We start from the raw sequence: 25,516 nt of genomic DNA, 5'->3' as shown, positions 1-25,516 counted from the left end.
AAATACAAAAGGCCAAGGAGCTGGAAGTGGCTTCTGCAAGGCAGGAGAAGAGGGATGGAAGAGCAGAAAATGACCTAAAAGGCCTCAAACATTCATAGAAAGCTTTGTTCTACTTCATTTATTATCAAAATTTATGCCTTCCCTCCTCCCTGCACCCCTTTCCATTATTATTATGTGTAACCACAATGTGCACCCTTTATTTTTCTTACCTGAATCGCTTTGCGGAATGCTACAACAAATGAAGTGGCCTTGAGTCTGTCATTAGCATGCATTAATCAGATTCTCCCCCTCAGGGCTGGCAAAACTTGGCGTATTCTTCAAATCCTTTAAGACAAGAACCACATCACTGTAATATCATCTGATGCTTGCTCCTCAGGACAATTCCGTCACTTGCTCTCCGATGGGACGGAATGAGAATGAACTGACATCAAAAATAGTTACACCAGTTGCCAGGAGATAATTAATTAAAAAAAAAAAAGAGGTCAAAATTAGTGCTAAATAACAGTTCTAGAAAGCTGCTCCCTTTCTTCCTACTGCATTCTGGAAGTTTGTCATCCTGACCTAGGACAGGTCAAAGGCATGCTATTCCAGAATAGTATTCTATAATAAGAAGGCAGTGTAAGACACTATCTTATTATAGAGCAGCGTTCTATGATACTTTCCTTTGTAGGTTTTATAAAAACCTGAAAAAAGAAGAAGCCAAATACAGATGAATAAAATGGGTTGCTGAATTTGTGACGTGTAGGGAGTGTTGTTTTGCTAAGGGAGATTCAGACAAACTGTTTTGGCAAGACCATTATCTTATTGGGACTGCAGGAGTGAAAACTCACAACATGTAGTCCGCATGTGAGGGAGGTGTGTGTGTGTGTGTGTGTGTGTGCGTTGGAGAAGGGGGGAGAATCAGAGGGGAGAGATGAGTGAGCATTGCTAAATGCACTTTGGTTACTGTTGGCTGGTCCTGTGGCATGCACACACGTCATTGCTCTCTGTGAATCAAGTTAGCGGTGCAACTCTCTGGCTTGGATTGGACGTAATGTTCCTGCTTTTCTTCTTGAAGAAAACATAATGTATTAAGCTGGAAGTGGGTGTCAGAATGCCACACATACTCCCTCTGCCTCCTCTGTGGTTTAATGTCTGTTTACTAAACCAGGATCTCAAACCGCAATTTGACCATTGTTAAACAGGACTAAACAGGACATTATTAAACCACAAATCTCCATTTGGGACATCATGTAGAGTTGCAGATCAGCCAGATTTGGGCCAATGTGAGAGCACAAATGAAGGATTTCCTGGCTTAATTAACTATAGTTTTATTAAGCTACGTATATTCAACCCAAAATGAATTTTTCAATGTCCCATTCTTTTTTCTTTTTTCTAGCAACTTTGGATAATGATGAGCATTCAACAAAGATTGCTTAGAACTCATCAGAGTATTGTTTGCCATATCGTTTTAGACATTATGTTGTGCACACAAAATGAAAGTGGTTTCCAAAGGTCTGAATAACACTTCAAAAAAGTGCCACCATATTGGTCTTTAGGTACCTGATCTCCTTTGTATTTCAGTGACTCTACTTTGCTCATATATGCGCCAAAATCAGTTTTGTTACTTCCTTTGCTATTTCCACCTTCCACGCTTTTCTGAGCCATTGCTTCACTTTCTTTTTTCCTCCAGTCATCTTTGTATGTTTGTGTTGTGTTCTGTCGTTCTACCCACTTGAGCCTAATGGGGGGAATACTAGCAATAGGCAGGTTGCATTTGTTTAATATGCTTTGGTGGGCTCGTACACTTTTGTGTCAAGCAGTTTCATGGTTTGGTGTGACGTTCTTAGTGTTTCACCGTGAAGGACCTGTGCTGAGGTTAGTTAGCACCTCTGATGCCCTTGATCACACCATTTTGTTTTTTGTTTTATTTGTCTTTCAGAATGGATCATCCAGTTCTTCATGTTTCTTGGAATGACGCTGTGGCATTTTGCAGTTGGGCAGGAAAACGGCTACCAACGGAGGCTGAATGGGAATATAGCTGTCGAGGGGGCCTTGAGAATAGGTTCTTTACTTTTGATCCTTTCCTTTTTGCAAGTGGAAGCAAAAACAAGAAAGAAAGCCCTTTCCTATACAGTAGTACCTCGGGTTACATACGCTTCAGGTTACAGACTCCACTAACCCAGAAATATTACCCAGAAATATTACCTCAGGTTAAGAACTTTGCTTCAGGATGAGAACAGAAATCATGCAGCAGCGGCGCAGCGGCAGCAGGAGGCCCCATTAGCTAAAGTGGTGCTTCAGGTTAAGAACAGTTTCAGGTTAAGAACGGACCTCCAGAATGAATTAAGTACGTAACCAGAGGTACCACTGTATATGCTTCCTTAAGTTGATCCTATATATTCCCCTCGGTCTTTAAGTCTTGCTAGTCTCACCTTCTAAATAGACAACATGCAACCCCCTAATAACTTAAATTGTTTAAGTTTAAATATGAGTCCTACAAATCTTGTAACTAACGAAGACTCCCCCCACCCATCACCTTGTGATGAAGAGACTTTTGATTATTCTAGCTCCTGGAAAACCTGGATGGGGAGAAGTAGCTGCCATATTAGAAATGGCCTTTAATATTTGATGGTAAACAGCTATATGCAGAAGCATCAACATAATAGAACTTTAATAAATGCACATGGGGATGTGTGAAAAGGGGGAAGAGGAAAGGAATTGGATTGGATTGTCATTCGAGGCCCAGTCCCTTCCCATATTCCTTTAAACTGTGAAGGGACTGCCTTATACACGTTTTAACATTTCCTAATGCCAGGGAGTGGTTAAATTCTGCCGTTTATGTTGCACGGTGGAAATTGTGACCCACAAAGCATGATGTATAAATCTCCAAATTTAATCCCATTATTGCTTCTGTTTCTTAAAGCCACTTTGTGTTTAAATCAGAAGGATAATACAGTGTCCCCTTTTTGTAAACAAGAGCGCAGCCTTAATCTCCTGTTCGTATGACTTACATTCTGCTTTATATATCCTGTTCATCTGGACCCCCAGGATGTCAACTATATAAGAGTTCCAGATTCCCAGTTCTTGTTCCTTTTCAGAGATACGTTTTGGGTAATAGGATCAACAGTGTTGCTTTTTGATATGTTAAAATGTTGCCTTGCAAAAACTGTCACATAGGTAGAAAATGTTGGGTACATGTTTTTGACCTACTTCTTATGGATTAAAAACACTTATCTCTGTACGTCACTGGGAGCTATAAAACTATCATTGAAATTCATAGCCACTCTTTTCTCTCATTTTTGAACCTTCTCTCATCACCAAGCCAGAAGCAGCCCACTGTTGGCCTGAATAACACTTGCCTGTGCTTTTTCCAACAGACTTTTCCCCTGGGGAAACAAGCTTCACCCAAGTGGTCGGCACTATGCTAATATCTGGCAGGGAGAATTCCCTACAAGCAACACTGGGGAAGATGGATACCAAGGAACTGCACCTGTAAGTGTGGTGGATGAAGTAAACTGGTAGCATCAGTGCAAAGGTGTATAAACTTGGGAGATCATGGGAAACATAAATCAATTTCAGGCAAAGGCATAGAGTGCAATTTGGCCCTTTTCTCTCTTTTGCTGCTGAAAGGCTGAGGAACAAATTCTTTCCCATGACATCTACCCCACCTGAAAATGGTGACTTTTCCATTTAAAAATGGCCACATGCCACACTAATCCTTAGTATGAATGCAGGAAGAGACAAAACTGGAACAAGATGAGAAGCAGAAAGTTGGTAATCTCCCTTTCCTTTCCTTTCTTTTTGTGTAGAAAAGGCATGTATTCAAGATGTAGGCTACTTGGCTCTATGAACTGATGACTGAAGCCTCATTCCTATTACATTGCAAATGAAGTTACTAACCGGTTTGTTGATGAAAACATCCGGCTGTCTGCTTGCCCTATGCAGGGTGTCATTTTTCTTTCTACAAATCATTCTCTGGTCACAAATGTCAGGATCAGCAAGTAGACGATTGACAACTTAACAATTGTTCTTGTAAATGCAATGAGAACAAGTTGTTTCAATCCATGGTGGTGATTTATGCCTATTGTCGCTTAGGAAGAAAAAATGTCAAGGATTTTGTAATTCGATTGTTTTGCTTTTACATTGCCAAACCCACGCCTAGACATCATTCCACACCTGAATGGTGTCCTTGTTCATGACCTTGCATATTTCCTTTCTGCTTTTCTGCTGCTAACCTTCTGCCAAGGCCCAATCTGGAAATGTTGGTTTTTAGATACGCAGTTGGCAGGAAAGCAGGTAAGCAGCCTGGAACTGGTGCAGTGACTGGACCAAGATTGGCTCTCATGCTTTCATTTGATGGCAGCGAGGCTGGCTCAGGATCCAGCAGATCCCAGGCTGGTTCAGTCCCTGTTTGGGTCTTACCTCTCGCTGCCACTGATGCGATATCTGGTTTTCAGTATCACAATACCATGGTACCTCGTGTTAAGAACTTAATTCATTCTGGAGGTCCATTCTAAACCTGAAACTGTTCTTAACCTGAGGTACCACTTTAGCTAATGGGGCCTCCTGCTGCCACTGCGCTGCTATCGTGTGATTTCTGTTCTCATCCTGAAGCAAAGTTCTTAACCCGAGGTACTATTTCTGGGTTAGCGGAGTCTGTAACCTGAAGCATCTGTAACCCGAGGTTCCACTGTATATCACCAGCTAAACATCACGTTATACTGATATATCACGGTATCTGAAATAAGATGGAGCTATGTAGAGGTATCTGAAATAAGATGGAGCTATGGTAATGTCCTGGGAACTCCTACTATGTTATGGGTCTAAATCACCACACACTGATGAAATCATCACTTTCATCAGCAGGCAAGCCAAAATGCATCCAAACAGGATTTTGGTTTGGGGCTTGGACCAAATATATATTCAGGTCCAGGACAATCCAGAATACAGTGGTGACTCATAGTGAATACAAATAATCTGGGAAAATGTTGAACAACAACAGCAAAAATCTAAATTTAATGTATATAATTATATGAAAATTAACTCAATGATAGTATGCTTCAACTAAACCATTAAAGATTTATGGATAATATATTAATGTTCTTTGCAGTTTCAGGGGCAAATTTAAAATTTACAGAAGTAGTAGATTTAGTAAAAATATTACTTTAACATGCATATGATTTTCTACCAATTTAAGAGTAATATCAGTAATTTACTAGTGTCTCCTTCCCCACTCAGAGGGCAAACTGCAATTCTATGTATGAGTAAGCCCCACTCAGTTCAACTAAACTTACGTCTACTTCCCTGGGAGTTAGCCCCATTGAATTCAGTAGAGCTTGCTTCTGAGCAGACACACGTTTACTTGCACTGCTTAAATATAAGCATCCACCCTCCCCATCATTCTCACCTCACAACAACCTTCCAATCTCCCATTTCAGCATAAGGCAGCAACTGTTAAATCTTGCCTCCTCCATTCCACCCACCCACAGAAGGCTCCAAAGCCCCCGTCCCACCAATCTCTCCCTTTTTATCAAAGGGAAGGAGGAAGGGCAAGCAAGCAATGAGATAACATCCTTTAATATTTTTGTTAACTTCCTTTTTTATATGAGGGAAGCTATTTAAGGTGAACCAACAATGTCTTACACAGCAGCTTGTTTTTCTTCTTCTTACTTTTACACGGGGGAAAGGGGCTCCATCAAAGCCTCCGATGCTAGTAAAAGGCTTCAGGGAGGGGAGAGAAAGGCTTCTCTCTCACTCTCGTACACACAGAGACAGAAGGGGAGACAGGAATATACAGAGCCTTAAATAACAGGGCAACTTGGTTTCTTGTCCTTTTACACGGGAGTGGTGGGAATGGGCAGGAAGGGGTTTAGCACATGCACTCACACACTAACATAGGCAGAAGGGGAGACGGGAGTAAAGAAAAAGAGTTAAGTAACAGGGCAATGTTTTTTGTTTTTACTCTGAAGAAAGCAGCCCCAGTTTCTTCTTTAACGGGGGTAAGGAAGGGGCAAAGGCTCAGACCAGCATACCTAAACCATATCTACAGACCTGTCACGCAGGCTACTAGCCTGCTGAGCCAGGGCATGCTTCAAAATCAAAAGGAGAGGGTGGATAAGTTCTGCTGCTGGCTGGCTGCTGCTTTCCCAGCTCCTTTGATATTCATCACCGGCTTTTGCAGAGGCAAAGCAGCTGAGCTGGGGCTCATTGCAGAATCAAAAAGTGTCGGCTGCCATGCCTGCTCTTGTGGGTCGCTCGCTGCAGGAGGCAGAGAAGCACTAAGAAGCACTGGCCGGCTGCACAGTTTTTCTCAAAATTGCGCTGTTTGCCAGATAACATGAAACCGTTATCGTGCTGTGGCCTGCATAACCGATTTTGAACGATATATTGAAAAATCGCCCAGGCCTAGAGGAGACGTTTGCCCACACATTTGGCAAGTAGAAGAGAGAGCTCTGCACCAGCAGAGTGCCACTGGTGCCACTGGGCAGGCAGATAAGATGCCAGTAAAGCCCAGTTGGGCCAGCTGGAGGGACAGTTTTCCCCAGTCACCCCACCTTGCCCAGCTGATGGTGGGTTTGAATAGCTCTGCCCATTAATGACTAATGTCATATATACGGATAGGTGAAATGGCCAGTGAGGTATGAGGTCTTCAAACAGGGACCAGATTTATTTATCTTCTGGATCAGGGGAGAAATAAAATGGAAAGAGGAAAATAAAAACAACATTATTGTATTGGCTTGTGTACCTCTCTGTTCTCCAATACCCTTTGTTCTTTTTCTTTTCTTTTCTCGGCAGGTAACATCATTCCCTCCTAATGGTTATGGCTTGTACAACATTGTGGGAAATGCCTGGGAGTGGACCTCGGATTGGTGGGGTGTTAGGCATTCTGCAGATGAAACATACAATCCGGTGAGCATTTTGTTATTGATAAGCATATCAGAAGGCACTCATCTGTTGCTTTGCTCCTTTTCTGATTATATCTCTGCATGTGACAGTGCAGGTCCTGCTCCGGTGTAAAGCCTTGTAAAACAATGCTGGATTGTAAACAGACACGTGTCATGTAACAGCTCCATGTCTGTAACTAAAGGTGGAATGGAAAATTCCCAACAGGTTGCGCCTAATACAATGGCTGTGTCTACACTAGGAGCCCCAGGATCTTTTCCACAGCCACCCACTCCATATGTAATTTGCTTTGGGACCCAACTCAAGGTGCTAGAATTGACCTTTAAAGCCTTTTATTAATTTACATTCGTAGCCCTGAGGTTGTGGAATGGTTTTCCAGAAGGATGCTCACTTCCCTCTTATTTTTTAGAAAGAAAAGTGAAATCTGCTGCAGTCAAATAACAATCATACATGTGCCTTCTTTTTAAAGATTGCACACACACACACACACACACACACACACACCTTTATCACTTGTCTGTCTGCCTTTAGGTTTGAGTTGGCACAAAACGGCTCTGTTGAATTGTCCTATCTTTGCAGCCTCAGGTTTGAGTGTCTCTAGGTGATTTCTTTTCAGTGAGTCAGATGGTTAGCCTAATACTCTGATTGACAATCTCAGCCAGCATGGCCGATGATCATGGGTGATGGGTGGGAGGTGTCGTTTCTAAGGCAGTGGTGAGGAACCTGTGGTCCTCAAAGGGTTGTTTGAGGACCACAGGTTCCCCATCACTGCCTTAGAAAACGAGTCAGGACCCACCAGTTAAAGACCAGTGGTACCATAGATAGTGAGAAAAGGACCAGGGAAACAAGCATTCAGATCCTTGCCCACCTGCATGCTGGAGTGAATGACCTTGGCATACATTTAATTCTCTCTCTCTCTCTCTCTCTCTCTCTCTCTCTCTCTCCCTGCCTAATCTACCTTCTATGGTGGTTTTGAGGACAAAGGGCACTTTTTGTATGCTTAGTTATAAGCAGCTTCACAAACCTTGGATGGGAAATGTGGTATAAATGCCAGCCTGCTGTCTGTGCTCCTGCATGAAATCTCTGATGGAATTAAAATTTGACAGATGACTATCTGGGGTGTAAAGCTTTCAGCAGTGAAGGTGTTGGAAAAACTGTTCCGAGTGCAGCACATCCTTGTCATGTTTCACCTCTAGAGATTATGGTGCGTTAAAAAGTCAGCACGCTCAAATATAGCTACATAGAAGGTCACGCAGGGACTCCTATACACCTGGAGTGGGCAGCCTTTTTCAACCTGAGGGCCATATTCTTTGCTGGGCAAGTTTCCCAGGGCCACATGCCAATGGTGGGTAGCAATGGCAAACCAGGACGGCAGGTGTCTACACAAAACCACCTCTGTATTGAGCAAAAGTAGCCATGGTGTTGCTGTCCAAATATTGTTGGACTACTACTATGGACTACAGCTCTGCTGGCTGGGGCCAATAGGAGTTGGAGTCCAACAAAATCTATAGGGTACCACCTTGGCAGCCCCTGATGTAGAGAGTCTCCCATTCTTTCTTTGTACTGTTTTGTTTGATATGCAGACATTGGATTGAAATATATATGCAGGCTCATATTATTCAACATGGCTGTTGCATTAGACGCCTATCGTTGTTGATACACCCATGTCCTATTAATGCTATGGAATTATCTGAAAGAAGCACCATTTTTGAATACTTTTGAAGATCCTCATCACCTCAACTTGGGTTTGTGGCTGCTTTACCTCCTTGCAGCTCTGAGCTTCATTGTTTGCCTGAGCCCAGTATTAGGGGTGGGACACCAGTGGAGCAGCAGCTAGGAAAGCAGGTGGCCTCCAAATGTGGATTCCCATCAGCCCTCCGCCAGCATGGGCAGTGGTCAAGGATGATAGGAGTTGTAGTCTACCAACATTTGAAGGGCATCTCACCTTGGCTAGTCCTGCAGTAAAGAGTGGATGTGGCACCTGTCTGGGTTTATTTCCTTCCTGCAAAGGTGTTACACTGCAGAGACGTCTTTCAAAGTGAATGATGGTCCAGTCTGAAGACAAAGCAGAGAACAAACATCTGTAGAAGCATCCAAGGGGAAAAGAATGTTAAAACAGCTGTATAGAACACATCCCTTATCCCTGATGTGTTTCAGAGTCAACTCTCTTTTCTCCCCCAGGGTTAAGGTTTTAACAAGTTCACTCATGAAAACAGTCTGAATCCCCACAGACAGGAGCCTTATATGCTTGTTTGAATTTGAGGCAGTTAGAATCTGCTTATCTCTGAAAATATATCTGAAGTTGCCAGCCTGTCTCATTTATCTGCTTAAGAGCGGTTTTGAAGAAATTTGCAGATTCTAGACACGTTGACTAAATCAAACTTAAAAAAATGAAAACTTCGGGCTCTGTGAGATGGACTAGCTGATTTTCCAGTTATCTCTCATGAGTGAATTTTTCATTTGTCAAGCGCTGCTCTTGAAACACATTGGGGATGGAGGGCGGCATCTCTCCTCACCCTTCCTGTCATGGGGGTCTGTCTGTCCTTGGGGTTGTTGTTTCCTCTGAGGGCGAGTTTTAAAGACTCTACATTGCCTTCATGCCCTGAGCATAGGCTTCCCAAGAGCCATCTGGTTGGCCTCTGTGGGAAACAGGATGCAAACTAGATAGGCTTTATCTAGCTGAGCTGGTGCTCAAAATGGTTTTTTTCTTGCAAAGGAACAGGAACCTGTCGTGCCATGTTCCTCTTCAACGTGTAAAGATTCTGCAGATCTGCTAGCTTGGAACAGGAACTTTTAATTAGCTGCTGAATCAGAAAGCGCAAGCAAAGCTTGATGCTCAGACCTACAAAACACTATTGCCGTCAAGTAGTAAACACAAATTCTCCGGGTGGCCTAAATAATCAAGAATTCTTCATTACTCTAATTAAGATTTCCATCAGGCCGCTTCTTTGTTTTTGTGAGGCTTTCTGTTTTCATGCTGGGGTCAAGGCATCAGAGCTTGAGGAATGGAAGAAGTTGGGCTCTTAAGCACCATCCTGAACAGTAGCTTTTTCTGTCTTTTTTCTCTTTTCATTTTGGTGCAAGGCTGTTGCGACACAGACCGGGAGCACACAGCTGTGTAAATACTGGAATATCTTTCCAAATTTAATGCACATCTCCCACTTTCAAAGACTTTCTTCTTTTTATTTTTCTTCCTAACAACCCCCTTGCGATTCCTTCTGCTTCCCACCACTACCCCATGCTGGTTTTCTCCTCATGACACTAGGCCAGTAGGCAGCCGTGGAGTATGGTATTAGAGCAAGGTGCATGGGATTAGGGCCTTTGGCTAGAGCAATATCTCTCTCACTTTCTGCTGTGGAGGAGATTTACATCCTTATTTTTATTTTTATTTGTACAAGTTATCAGTTTAGGACAGGTTGAAGGAGCCAATTATGTTTAGCCTTGAAGAGATTACTATTAATGAGAGATAAGATGTTGTCAAATACTGAGCTGTGACCTAGATGATGCAGCAAATTATGTTTTCTGCTGCTCTAGAGGGTAGGACCCTGAAAAAATGAGTTCACATGATGAGAAAGGATAATTTTTGACTAAACATTTGGAACAACTCTTAATGGCACAAGCTGCTTGGTAATGATGCAGACTGCCTCAGAAGGTGGTGCAATCTTCTTTGTTTGAGTTAGTTTTTCAAGTAGAGGCTGAATGGCCACCTATGAGAGATTCCATAGTCTCCTCTTCCTCCTTCTCCTCCTCTTCTTCTTCTTCGGCAATCACTCATAGCCGAGTAAGATTGTCTTCCATAAACAGGGTTTTAACAATGAGTCCGTAAGTGACTGTGGAGGCCAATTCTGGACCCACACGTCCTTCCACAGTGGGGACATTGGTTCCCGGGTGGGAGTTGATCACGGTGTGGATTTGCCAAGTGTGCCTTCCTCTTAGCACGTTTCTCCTTTGCGTTCTGAGTTTGAGTGTCTTCAAAGTCCATGACAACTTCCTTGGCAGGGAGTGGACTAGATCAATGGTTCCAAATGCCAACAGAACTTTCAGATTTTCAGCTTTGATTCCCCTTCTCCAGGTTATCTGAACGCTCTCTCTCTCTCTCCCTCTCTTTCCCCATCCCTTGCAAATGAGATGCAGCTCTTTCTTTAGAAGGGAGCCATAGTACTAACTGTGAAGGGCCGCCTCCACTGTAGTAACTTTAGCTCTCATTGGGATCATACAGTTGCAGAATCTCACAGGGGTTGCATCTGTCACTTTACCAGGGAGGAGGAAAGGGGAGAAGGGGATGGATGTGGATGTCTGTGCAAGGAAAACTCATTCACTTCTCTTTCCTGCTCCTCATACCCACTCATACAGAAGCAGTGAGAGCCACTCTACCTGACACACACGCAGCCAACCAGTTGCCCCATTCCCCTTTTCAAACTATGGGTCAGCTGCTCTCCCCAGGGAGTTGGGGTACCCTTGCCCAACTCTGAGCCACCCGTTTTCCCCTTGAGGGGAAGGACAACAGGAAACACAGCTGGCAATCTCAATGGGATAGCCTTTATCTCTTCCTCTTGAGGGGAAAATGAGCTGAGGGGCACTAGTTGCAAAGCTTTGCAGACCCACTGGCATAGCTCCAAGGACCCTAGGTTATTTCTTTAGGAGTTTAGTATTTTGACATGGCATTGTTTCAGTATCTGGTGTTTCCTGATCATGCTTGCTAACAGAGTTGTGAATGAAACAGCATATCTTCTTTGAATTATCAGCAGCAAACCAAGCCATTTTCCTGATAGTTCCAGTGGAGCGAGGGCTGGTTAACAGTACCGTTGTATGTGAGAAAAAGGAAGGACTTGAACGACTGTCTCCTCCTGTTTTGTCAACTATAACTTATCAGCTTGCAGAGAAGCAGCCAAGCATGAATGTGATAAATGAACCGTGCTTCTTAACCTAGAGATGGCTTTTAATTCCAGCCCCTTTCAGCTCTTGGAAATGCATGGTTGCCGGGCAGAACTGTATGCAGTTCAGCACCGAAAGGCTAAATTAGCTTTGTGGCGCCACAGCAAGTTAGGGCTCTCCATTTTTATACATGGACAGTTACAGATTGGTGTTTTGAAATGCATTTTGGATTGTTTCATAAGTGTTAGCAGATGGGGGACAATTTAAAGAAGCACTTGTAAAACAAGCTTTTATGGGTGCTGTAATGAGACTTGCTTTCCCTTGAATCTGTCTTTGCATATTCCACCTCAACCAGTTTCCAGGCTTAGCAGGGACCTTTCCTGGTCTATGGAGGGAAGCAGGGCAGGTTTAAAGGAGGGAAGCAGGCTTCCAGGTTGAGTACCACCTTCTGGCCTAAAGACTTTCCCCTCAGTTTTCCTTCTTGAGTCTAGGCCTCAGGGATGGACCTAGGTTCTGAATGGAAGGGATACAATGCCCACAGAAACCAGGGCTGTGTGCACGCCATACATTTAAAGTGCATTTTCAGCACACACCTTTCCTCCAAAGAATCCTGGGAACTGTAGTTTATGCCTCACAGAGCTAAAATTCCCAGCCTCCTTAATAGACGAAGTTCCCAGATTCTTTGAGAGAGTTTTAACTGCCTCAAGATTCTACATGGGAAAAGCAGAAGAAACCTCCCCAGTCCTATAGGATCCCAGTGGTGAATTGGCTGCTATCCATAGTGGCTGTGCAGTCCCTCCTCTGACAGGGGCAGTGTTCCGATGAATGCCAGCCGCTGGGAGTCACAAGTGGGTAGAGCACTGTTGCACTCAGGTCCTGCTTGCAAGCATCCTTGGGGATTCTGGTTAGCCATTGTGAGAAAAAGATGCTGGACTAGATGGACCATTGGCCTGAGCCAGCCAGCTCCTTTTATGTTCTTAATGGGATCCCTCCCTCAAAGCAAGCCAACCAGAGTGCCAGGCATCTGTCCACCCAGCCACCCTTGGAATCGTGGGTAGAGTTATTCCCAAGAGGGGGAATAATTCCTGTATAGCCTTGCTATATCTTCTGGAGAGCTCTCCCTCTTGGATGATGTATGCTTATTGCCACCTGAGTCTTGAATCAGTTTCTGGGTTACCAGAAGGAGGAATAAAATTCTATCAATAAAATATAAAATAAAATTCTACCTTTCTTTTGTCTCTTCCTACAATAGCCAACATCTGGCTATGCCTAAATCTGCAATAGATGACTCTGATCGATTTGCCTGCCTTGGTTACTGCATCCCTCTTTCCCTGGCCTTCCTTGTTCTCATCTGCTGCCACAATTAGCCATCATTCATTGGTTTCCTTCACTTGGTGCACTTCCACACAGCAGTTTTGTTTGGGGCTTGGCGAACCACATGCATGCAAGTTTTGTGCAATGTTCACGAAGCACCATCCTCATTGATGTGCCATCTGACATCATTTCCCCATTTAATCCAGGCTTACCATTTCCATAAGAAAATCTGAATAAAAAAAAAGGAAAACTACACCCCCCCCTAAATTGGACAGGGGAGTGGGATGGCATTTTCAGTCACCTCCTCCTCCTTCTTTTTCTTTAATAAATTATACCTCACTTTTCACCCCAAAAATAATCCAGTCCAGAGTAAATTGCCTGTGGAATTTTTCAGTCCAACTTTCCTTTCTGAGATAAATTCTTTGTGTTTACTCAACAAAACTCTTCCTTCGTTTTCCTTACCCGCCCAACCTTTTGTTTCTTATCTTTTTACTCTTTCTTCATCCAAAAATCTTTCTCTTAAAAGTGTTTCAACTCAATTTAGGTATCTATTTTCAGCTCTTCCCTTAGAGTGCACCTTATCTCCCCACCCCCCAACCCCAATTTAGTCTCTCCATAGTTCTTTTCTCCCAGGATTATTGCAGAGCTGTACTGTACTTGTAACGTGTGTGTTAACTTCTGTCCCTCCAGTGTTGGTCTCCCTCCTCTGAGCTAAATTGTAAGCCACTTTCAGGCAGGGAACTATTTTTAAGTCTGTGCTTGTACAGCGGCAAGCTGGCACTTAAGAATTGGAAGTAATTAATAACAGTGCATGCATAATGACATATAATCAGAAGGTCTTCGGGAGGTGTCAAATAGGGCCCTTAGTTTGTCTCTTTCAAATCAGCCAGGCTGATTTCCAGTCTTTCGTTATGACTGAAGGCAAACAAGCAGCAAGATGCAAGCACAAGTAAATATTAGCTTTTCATGACCTTAACCTGCATATAAACTTAGGTGGGAACTTGACTCAGTGCTTGCTGTAACAATAATATACTACCCATATGGCACGCTGGGGCCTCTATATAGGACCAGTCCAGTGATGGGGGTGTCTGCTGGATCTGTTGGATCAATTGCAGTTCTGAAGCAGTCCTGCTTCCGAGTCTTCACTGATTTCTAGTTTTGGTGGAAATTTTAGTAAATATTGTAAAAAAAAAAAAATCCGCATAAAATAATAACAAAGGAAAAAATCTCTCTTTTTTAAAAAGGAAAGGCCAATTCAGTTCAAGGATTGTTTATCTAAACGACTCTGTCAGGGTTCCTTGCAAATTATATTTCAGAAACAGCTTGTTTACTCAGGTTCCTTTTAACTACAGGCAGATCATCCTGATATGAATGACTGATATATGAAGCCCATCTGTCGCCGCAATTTGAATAAAAACCAGCAGAAAAACAAATACATTCTGTATTCAGGCCACTGCTTTTGTGACCTTGCGGATAACCTAACAGCATGTGTTGTAACTGGACTACATGTCCCATCACTCTTGACTGCTGGCAATGCTGACTGGGGCTGATGGGGGTCGTAGTCGAACAACGTCTGAAGAGTACCACATTAGCTACCCCTTCGGGTAAACTATGGTTTAATGGATAGCAAGTAAAAGGAACAGTCAGAGTGACAGGAGATCCAGCGATACAGCTACATACGCAAGCCTGCCCTTAATAGGCTTGCAACATGCCATCTTCGTAACCCATGCTTTGGCTTGTTTAAAGCAAGCTCTGGCAAGTTTTTAAGCCACGATTTATGGTCCCATTTCTAACGAAAAGCCAGATTTCGTGGAAACCGTAATGAAACTGCTGCAGTCGTTCTCCTGGCCATGCAGGAAGAGGAGAGGGAAATCGTGAGAATGAGAGGCTAGCAGCAGCTCCTCCCATTAAACCATGATGCAGTATTACATGCAAATGTCGCCAAAGACACTAGAGGACCTGCAAGTGTTATCTGGGAGAAATGGCAGTCTTTGGAAAGGGAGAGGGGTTTTTTATCAATAAGAATGGTAACAAAACAAAACAATAGCTTTGTTTTTTAAAAAATAAATCGGTTGTGGTTATTACACTCTTAAATTTAGGCGAACTTTTAAGGGCTTAGCTTAATCCTAGATTTTTCCAGAATGTGTTTTAAGATTCTGCATGGTATTTCTACACATGTATGATTGAGGGTATTTTTATTTTTAAAAGGTAAGCCATTCCAGAACCAGCCCTTAACCGTTCTTTTTAGAGTCAGGGTATGTGTGAAGAGAGATTGAGTACAGAAGCATATTTGCGGCTAAATAAATAGAGGCCAACAAGCTGAGGGAGTGGATCTGTTAGGATGGGATATTTTCTACTTACCAGTGAATTCCCTCTACTGTAATAAATACTGTTTGTACTTGAAAGGGGATTCCATTAAGGGGATAATGTTGTGTAATTCAATAGGCAGCCTGAAGAAGGTACAGCTCAAGTGGCTCAGTAATGCGTGGCTATGTACTAATCCTATTTTGCAATAGGCAGTTTTCACTTTAATTTTTGCTTTGCTGCCAAAACTCTCTTCTCTTGCATTCTCTTCATATAATTAATAGCTTTCGAGGGGGCACTTAATCCAAACAACCCCCTGCTCATTGTATCTGTGCTTTAGTAGCAGAGGTTATCCTTTTATAATCCTGAGCACGTACCATATTTGTGAGAGATTGAGCCCTTTGTGGAATCAGAGACTGCAAAGCTTTTCATATCAGTTGCTCTTCTTCCACCAGCAAAAGACTGACTACCCTAAGATTGGGTCACATTCAGTGTTGCTGTTGATAGACATGCCTTCTGGATTTTCAGTCACACTTTTTGTTGATGGCACAATGTTTCTACAGGGAACCCCATTTCAGGCAGTGGTCAGGTCCTTTTCCACATTTTGTACACAGTTTGAGAGGTGGGAGTTCTTTATGGCAATAGAACTCCCGGAAATTATATTAGTGGAGTTAACAGGCACAGACCCTGAGAACTACAAGTACCTCTAGAAGGACTTTTGCCTGACTCATATATCTCAGCAGATTGTGATTGGATTGTGATTGAAACCAGTAGGATGAACCTGAAACCTTCGGTGACATTAAGAGTTGTAGCCAAATGTTAGTCGGAGTAGACACATTGGAATTAAAGGACATGGCTACCTTAGGTCCATTAATTTCATTGGGTTTACTCTGAGTACAGTGGTACCTCGGGTTACATACGCTTCAGGTTACATACGCTTCAGGTTACAGACCCCGCTAACCCAGAAATAGTACCTTGGGTTAAGAACTTTGCTTCAGGATGAGAACAGAAATCGTGCTCCGGCGGTGTGGCAGCAGCAGGAGGCCCCATTAGCTAAAGTGGTGCTTCAGGTTAAGAACAGTTTCAGGTTAAGAACAGATCTCCAGAACGAATTAAGTACTTAACCTGAGGTACCACTGTATGTTGGATACAATCCTAAACTAACTCTTTTGTAGGGAACAATGAGACTATCTCGCAACCCTCCGCATATCCAGTGAAACAAACAAACAAACAAACAAACAAACAAACTGCCGTTCTTCTGAGTGGGTACAGGGGAGAAAAAGATTGGGATGTGGTAGCAGGCAGAGAATTATACAATTTGCTTTGGTTTCTGCTTACAGTGCCAGACGAAAACAAAGGAGACCCAGGTTTGAATTCTCAGTCAGCCGTCAAGCTTTCTGAGTGACTTTGGGCCAGTCACAAGGAAGGAAAGATGGGATCCAAATGTCCACTGACAGAGGCATTATGCTTCTGAATACCAGTCCCTGGAAACCACAGAAGTGAGGAATGTTGTACTCATTGTGGTCCTGCTTGTGGACTTCCTGTAGGCATCTGATTGGCTCCTGTGAGAACAGGATGCTGGGCTAGATAGGCTACTGGTCTGATCCAGCAGGCTCTTCTTATATAAAACACACATCGGTGTATTAATTCTTGTATATAGAGCATTTGACTGAAGGTAGGCTTGAAAGTGTGTGGGCAGTACCCTTTGAAGCAAGTATGGTGTCGTGATCCTGGCATTCTGCAGGCTATTCAGCCCAAGGATTCAGAGTGGGAAGATGGAATTGTCCTCAAGGCCAGCCCCAGGTGTGCATACCAAACCAGGAGACCTATTCAAGATGAAACCATTGCTCCAGTATCTCTCTGTCCTCTCCTCTGACTCTTAGGACTCCAGCTCAGTCTTGGTGGAACCGCAGCATGAATCATGCTCATTCCCTGCAGTTCTGAAATCAAGGACTTCACGGATGCTATGATTCAGCAGCATCAACAAACAAAAACAGAAGCAAGACAAGCATTGATGTTCTTTCTGACTCCAGACTTTATTTCACCTTTTGTTAAGTTTTTTATATACAGTATATATAAAAACCCAACTTGATGCTCTAGCTACTTGCATGTAGCTAAAGGATCTAAATGGAGTTCCCAAATAATACTAGAAACAGAGGGGTGCATATTTTTTTTCTCTGCCTTATTTTTCTGCATTTTAAATGCCTATAAGTAAAAAATGAAAAGAGAGAAGTATGTAGTTATTTCTGCATAGATCTCTCTTTTCATTTATTTATTTATTTATTTTGCTAACAAGCTTTTCTTGAGATTATTTTGGTCCCCTGGGTGCATTTTGAACACTTAATAGTACTAACCATGCTAATTACTAATAATTCTAATGACATTATGAAATAACAACATACTGATCATTTTCACCCATAAGTTTCCCAAAGTTTGTAATATTAGAAAGCTTTCTTTTACTTCTCCCTCCTTGCCATTCCCAGCAACACCGTAGCCTGCACTGTAGAATATGGTTCTGTTACAGTCCTTGCCTTGCCAGCATCTTAAACCCTATCCCATTTCACCATTTTGCAAATTGTTCCCAAGGGACCCTGCTATGTAGATCAGGCCAAAGGCCCATGTGTTCCATATGTTAGAATTCCATGTGTTCTCACAGTGGCCCACCAGGTGCCTTTGGGAAGTCCTGAAGCATGACAGCACTCTCTGCCCTTGTGCTCCCCAGAAACTGGTGTTTAGAGGCATGCCACCTTTGATACTGGACGTATGAATGAATTTATTACAGTGGTGCCCCGCAAGACGAATGCCTCGCAAGACGGAAAACTCGCTCGACAAAAGAGTTTTCCGTTTTGGAGGTGCTTCACAAAATGAATTTCCTATGGGCTTGCTTTGCAAGACGACAATGTCTTGCGAGTTCCTGCTGTTTTTTTTTCTCCTTTCCCCCCTTTTTCTAAGCCGCTAAGCTGCTTATCAGCTGATCCGATCAGCAGATAAGCCGCTAAAAGCCGCTAATAGCGCTAATCCGCTAATCCGTCAATGGGCTTGCTTCGCAATACGAAAAAACCGCTAGACGAAGAGAATCACAGAACGGATTCTTTTCGTCTTGCGAGGCACCACTGTATTCCAGTCACAGACCAGTTCCAGCCCACATACAATATCAAGGAAGTCATAAATTACAATAGGGATACATTTGAATTTACATTTAGGTATAACAGGGACAATAGAGATATAGCAACAGTTAATATATATATATATATATATATATTAAAAAAATTTAAAACTTAGTTGTTAACATATAACCTAAAATTATCATTTAAGGCCTTAATGATTATGATAGCACAGCTCATTTACCCTTGCAAGATTCAACGTGCTGCCATCTGCCTTATTGAAGGGCAGATTTGAGGGTAAACCATACACAGAACGAGTCTGCCCCTGCGACTTGATGGAGGTAGAAACTGTCTCTCATGCCTTGTTACGCTGCCATTTCTACGGGGATATGCGCTTGGTATTTATTACCCCTGCTATGCAAAAATCTCCAAATAAATCCGATACTGGATGTAGTACACAACCATAATGGCTGCTACCCCTAAACAGCCTTACCTTCAATGTTTTTTCCCCTCACCCATCCCCTTTAAAAGCTGTGTAAGATACATCTTGTGGTAGAAAATTCTATCGTATCCTGAATCTTACACGCTTCAGCTTCACTTTGATGGCTCCTGGGTTCCAGAATTATGGGAGAGGGAGGAAACTTCTGTCTATTTTCTCTACACCATGTACAATTTTATTCACCCTCTATCCTGTCCTCACCTTACTCCCCAGCTTTTAAAATCTAAAAACTCCCAAATGTTTTAATCTTTCCTCACAGAGGAGTTCCTGCAGCCCATTGGTATTTTTTGTTGGCCCTGTTTGGTACATTTTTCAGCACACCATTTCCCCCTCAGCTCTAAAGCACTCTTTTTACACAAAGCTGTAGGTTCCCGGCATTAGTAATTTCCTTTAGACATCACCTTTTGGCAGCTGCTGGGAAGCTGCAGTTCCCCAGGGCTGCAGAGCTTTCTGAGGGTCCCAGGAGCCAAAGCAGGAAAGGGCCAGTTGTTGTTTTGTCAGATTTCCACTGCTTAAGGATTTAGTCCTTTGTGTAGCTCTTCCCACTTCTATGTTGACTAGCAGAAGCCGAATAAACAAAACAAAAAAACCCAAACACGATCAGATATATTTACTAAAAGGTTTATATGCAGCAGTTTCTACTGAATCAATCTTCAAGATAGCAATGATTTTCTTTTTTAAAACAACAACCCCAAACAAAAAAAAAACAATATAATTTTACCAGCTCATTTAATTTGCCTTGTTTATACAGGTTGTAAAGCTCGGCTATTCTTGGAGCATCATTTGGGTTACTTTAGTACAGAATGTCAATTTTTTAAAAAATGGAATAGAGCACGTAGCCTAGTCATAGCGCAAATGACAGAATTAAGGTAGCTCAAGATAAATTCCAGAATTAGTTGGTTATTACAGTTTCTGCCCAGTATGTTTTTGAGGTGAATGAGTCCTTTTAAACCTTAATTCTTAATTAATTAAACTCCACACAGGGTTTTGTTATCTACTGCCTGACCTGTAATCTTTATTAAATCACAAAATGCTAAAGTACGTGCACCTGGCAAATCACAAGGGAATGATTCTTACCCAGCTATACCCTTTGAGGAATGAAGTGTTTTGTCAATTCAAAATTGGGTTGATTAGCAGCTATGCAATTGTTCCTGAATAATCTCTTTCCAGGCCTTTTATTTGGTGCCTTGGCAAGCAAGGTTGTGTTGGTAGTAGAATACTGGCTTTCCAGGGCTTTGACCATTTGTGATATCTCAGAAAGCAAGTACTTTTGAAAGCAAACAAGATTTCCCCAGAGCCATGCTGTTTAACAGCATAGGATGAGACCTTCTGGATCAGGCCAAAGACCCATCGAGTCCAGCATAGTGGGGCAACCAGGCCTGTGGAAAAGGGGGACCTCAGTGCAGCAATGCTCTCCTCACTTACAATTGCCAGAAACTACTATTCAGAAGTACACTGCCTATGTCAGTTGAGGTATGGCATAGCCTTATCCTCTTTGAATTTGTCTAATACTCTTTCAAAGCCATCTAACTTGGTAGCCATCGCTACACCTTGTGGGAGCGAAATGCATAGTTTTAAGTATGTGCTGTGTGAAGAAGTCTGTTCTGAATCTTCCAACACTCTGCTTCATCGGATGACCCGACTTCTAGCGATACAAAAAAAGGAGAATTCACTTTCTCCTCACTATGCATAATTTTATAAACCTCTGCCCTGCCCCCTGTTACTCACCTTTTGTCCAAACTTAAAAGCCCAAGATGTGATAACCTTTCCTCGCAGGAGCATGGTTCATTTTAGTTTTCTGCCATTTTCTAGTTGTACAATATCTGTTTAATCATGTGATAGTTAATGCGCGTCGTTTTTACCTGTCTGAAAGAGGGAGTGGGGCAAGATCTATATGCTTCTCAGGTCCCGAGCGATATGCTGGTAGCGGCACACATTATGGGAATATGGTAAAGGTAAAGGGACCCCTGACCATTAGGTCCAGTCATGACCGACTCTGGGGTTGCGGCACTCATCTTGCTTTATTGGCCGAGGGAGCCGGTGTACAGCTTCCGGTCATGTGGCCAGTATGACTAAGTCACTTCTGGTGAAACCAGAGCAGTGCACAGAAACGCCATTTACCTTCCCGCCGTAGCGGCACCTATTTATCTACTTGCACCTTGACGTGCTTTCGAACTGCTAGGTGGGCAGGAGCAGGGACCAAGCAACAGGAGCTCACCCCGTCATGGGGATTCGAACCGCCAACCTTCTGATCGGCAATGGGAATATGGACTACCACCAAATAGGTGAACGTATCACAGTGATGCATCTCTTAAACTGGCACAAATCTTAAAGCTATATGCCATAGGAGCACAGCAAGTTGGACATAATTATACTAATTGTTAATATGTTTTCAATCCATCATCACAATTTCTTTAGTGTCACTGAGCTCTGAGCTCATGTTATAAACTTACCCAGGGAAACCAAAATAACATGCTTGCTGCAGACTTGACAGAAGAAAGCAGCAATTAGACACTGATGCAGTCACTGCTGCACTTTGGCTGGAGCAATTACGCTGGACTGTCTTCTAGTCCTGAGCAATGTAATTATTTTCAAGCTTTTTCAAACCCCCCTCTCCCTCCCGCCTGCCAAGCAGCTGTAGTTTGCTTACACATAGATTAGAACATCTCTTAATTCCTTTCTACCCCTCCGTTGGGTGATGTTTGCTCCTAGTTTTGTACAGATGATCAATCATTGGTATTTTTCCATCCACAGAAAGGACCCCCGACCGGGACTGACCGAGTGAAGAAAGGAGGATCCTATATGTGCCACAAGGTAATGCTAAAAGGCAGTTGTCAATCTGCTGCTGTGCAATAGGCTCTTATTTTGTACGCCTGAGAATTAGTGGCATAAAATGACACACAGAGAGAATTGCATCTCGTGGTGCACATCTGAAAAGAAGCACTTCTGGGTGGACAAATGTGGCGGGGTGGGGTGGGGGAGATAAAACAATGAACTGTTAATTTGAATTCCCATTTATCTAAGCTGAGATAAAATATCAGTTGTCTCCTAATTTTAGCTTGACGGCAATTTAGCTGTCCCACTTTTGCATAGTTAAGACAGCAAGGAACTTTACAATCTTCCTTTTACTCCAGCGGCCAACCCACACAACTGCTGGCACAAGTGCTTCTTTAAATCGAGCTTCTGCTGAGGCCTCTTCAAGTGCAACCGTGTAAGGATATAAGGAGAACAATGCTGAATTGCAAACAAGGCCCATCTCACTCTCAGGGGTGAGGACCTGGATCTGGTGGGTGAGACAGATCCTTGTCTCCCTGCCCCAGTTTGACAACTAGTTATGGCCACCTGATGTCAGTCACCTGATGTCACAAGGATGCCGGGCAACTCAGTTTCACCTGTGCAGTAGTTTGAAGGCCTCCCTCTCCCCCCAAAAACCCTCTGATTGTCACGTGGATCTATGCAAGTTCTGGGCTTTGCAGGTCCTCCAGCTGATCAGCAATGTCTGCAGCTCTTACGGTCCAGCCATGCCTGCACTTTCCTTGTACCTGATGTTACATCAGATGTAGAGCAGGTAGGTGTAGCTTGGCCAGAATGGGGGTTCTAGGCCAACTGGAAAAGCCTGGCCGGCTAATTAGGCCTGTGGGTTGGAGGTTCCCTACTGCTGACAAATCTAAGCCACAGACTCATCTGGTGGATGGGCTTCTGGGGATGGCAATGCATTCCTTTCCCCCTCTGAGTCCTCAACCGCATCCCCAGAAGAAGAAGAAGAAGAAGATTACTTTGGCAGGTTGATTTAGAGCTATGGTGATTGGAATAAGGTAAAGGTAAAGAGACCCCTGATCATTAGGTCCAGTTGTGGCCGACTCTGGGGTTGCGGCGCTCATCTTGCTTTATTGGCTGAGGGAGCCGGTGTACAGCTTCCGGGTCATGTAGCCAGCATGACTAAGCCGCTTCTGGCGAACCAGAGCAGTGCATGGAAACGCCGTTTACCTTCCCGCCGGAGTGGTACCTATTTATCTACTTGCACTTTGACGTGCTTTCGAACTGCTAGGTTGGCAGGAGCAGGGACTGAGCAACGGGAGCTCACCCCGTCGTGGGGATTCAAACTACCAACCTTCTGATCGGCAAGTCCTAGGCTCTGTGGTTTAACCCACAGTGCCACCTGCGCCCCTTGATTGGAATAAGAGGAGTGTACTATTGAGGGAAGAAGCTATTGGTGGGTTGTGTATATGTACCTACCACCTCTCGAAGATCCCAGGACACCTGTACTTTATTTTTTAAAACATGGTCTTACAACCAGTTAGGATTCTGGCTCCTGTCACCACTACAATGCCAGGATGACAGCCGAGCGATTGGTTTTCTAATGTGGAGACTCTCAGTTGCTATGCCTGATGATAGTGTACTTTTTAGGCCTCCAAAATCAAGGATGCTAGCTGTTTTTATATGATAGCGAACTATATTCTGCAGGAGTTATGTAATTAAACAGAGCCCTCAGCTGACCCTACAGTAGTTCACACCCATCCTTTGGTGTTGGGATGTGTTTTAACCTAAGAGGAAACCAAGAGAAAATCTTAGCTTAATGCTTAATTTCCCTTCTTTTCTTTTTTAAAATAGCACGCTTTCTGTCCTGGAAAGTTATTGCAGGTAGGAATGTAAGCCACCTCAGCCACAAAGCTAAATTTAAGATTGTGGGATCTCCAATAATTTTTATGAAGCCAACTTTTGCTAGAGCTGGACTGTTGTTGTTTAGTCGTTTAGTCGTGTCTGACTCTTCGTGACCCCATGGACCAGAGCACGCCAGGCACTTCTGTCCTCCACTGCCTCCCGCAATTTGATCAAACTCATGCTAGTAGCTTCAAGAGCTGGACTACTCACCTTCAAATAAAAAAAAGAGGAGAACCTATGACCCTCAAGATGATGTTGAACTCCAAACCACATCAGTCCCAGCCAGCATGGTCAGGGATGATGGGCTCTGTAGTTCAGATATCATCTGAGGTGCCACAGGTTTCCCCTCCTTGCCTTATGGTGAAGAATTGAGTACAGAGACAAGACAGACAAGCAGTCTACCTTTGCATTCTTCTCATCTTAAATATGAAAGTTTTGGGAGAAGTTGTTAAATAGATTGTGAAAAAGACTTGAGAATATAAGTGAGGCTAATGATAAAGAAATAAATCCTACGTTCTTAGCAACCAGTAACACTTCTTGCACAGTGTTGCAATAGGAAATGCATGCTTCTCCATCTCCATCATTTGGCTAATTCCAGTGAACCACACAGCATAATTCTTAAAAAAACAACAACAACTAAGTCACAGCTATGACCCCAATTTTATTTATTCTAATTCAAAATTAATCTTACTGTGTTTATCTTTTCATTTGGGTGCTTTGAAAGGTCCTGTTTTAAAACACACTTTAAGATTCTCATCTGTAACCTATCCTCCATAGGAAGCTTACATTTCCTACTTTCAGATCACATGTTCCAGGTTTTATTTTGGGGTGAAATCAATGTCACACATTAATTAGCAGATTTGATTAAATTAACAGCGGCATTGCAGTTTTCTTTACAGATGAGTAATATGGCCCATTTTAGAGTCTACTGAAGATAGTGTAGTCTTTTTTCTTTTCTTTTTTTTAAGGATGTGAAAAGTCATCTGTTATCTCAGGGTCGGAAAGCACAGTATAACGAAGCAGTGCAGAGCCTTTACTAAACCTGGATTGTCTATCCATTTCTAGGGTTTAGACATAGGTAAGGTAACTGAGACTAAATCTGCAGGAGATTATCTGAAATAAGCCAAGAAACTTTCTCTGAATTCTGAAAGTACCAACCTGAATTATCCCCTCCTGAGCCCATAAACTCCCAACCTCCCTTTCCTCCTATTACTTATAGTAGAATACTCTTCAAAGCCGCTTTTGTTTCAGCACGACAACTGTACAAAAGATTTCATACGCCCAGCAATAAATGTTAGAGGTCAAATGGCATAAGCTTACTTAGAGATCTTATATGCAGATTTGTTCTTTGTCTTTTGCCTGTCAATAAACAGTGTTTGGGTGTGAAAATAAAACAACCTATAAACAGAGAAACTGACAAAGTGTTATGATAGAAAGCAGGCATACTAATACAACACTTTTCCTTGCTGTCCAAAGATGTCTCCAAGTTTAACAGTTCAACATGACCTGCCTTTATGAAGCAATCAAAGTGATCTACCTGTAAGGAGCACCACACAAACCTTGCACTTCTATTGCCTTGTGTTTTCCCACCTTATACCTTGCCAGTCCCAAGCTTAACATTATAATATGCGGTTTGTGCCAGGATTTTAAAATTGCAAAAAAGAGCAAAACACAAAAGTCAGACACGATCTAGACGAAGGTTACACATTTTTAAAGGGCCTATTGAACTCATTCATTGTGACTTTGTTCAGAGTAATCAAAGAATCATAGAGTTGGAAGGGATCCCAAGAGTGATCTACTTCAAGACCTCTGCAGTGCATGAATATGATTGGGTTGCCCGTCCTGTTTGTTTCAGTGTGAGGGTAAAGCACCT

General features: G+C 42.9%; 1 protein-coding gene across 2 annotated transcripts in view; it reads left to right on the top strand.

Annotated features, from left to right (window-relative positions):
* The window catches only part of SUMF1 (sulfatase modifying factor 1), a 61,825-nt gene that overhangs the window by 28,800 nt on the left and 7,509 nt on the right, over positions 1–25,516 (top strand). The window contains exons 5-8 of one of the 2 annotated variants that reach the window (XM_081184306.1): positions 1,922–2,044; positions 3,360–3,474; positions 6,778–6,891; positions 21,736–21,795. In XM_081184306.1, coding sequence (XP_081040432.1) covers positions 1,922–2,044; positions 3,360–3,474; positions 6,778–6,891; positions 21,736–21,795 — 412 coding nt within the window. Of the gene's footprint in view, positions 1–1,921; positions 2,045–3,359; positions 3,475–6,777; positions 6,892–16,718; positions 17,369–21,735; positions 21,796–25,516 lie in introns of those variants that run through there. The other variant, XM_081184307.1, reaches the window with a different exon arrangement.

The sequence above is a fragment of the Podarcis bocagei genome, assembly GCF_964188305.1.
Source record: "Podarcis bocagei genome assembly, chromosome: 2".
Classification (NCBI taxonomy): domain Eukaryota; kingdom Metazoa; phylum Chordata; class Lepidosauria; order Squamata; family Lacertidae; genus Podarcis; species Podarcis bocagei.
Note: the sequence above shows the minus strand (reverse complement) of the source record. Positions and strands in the feature narration are given on the sequence as shown.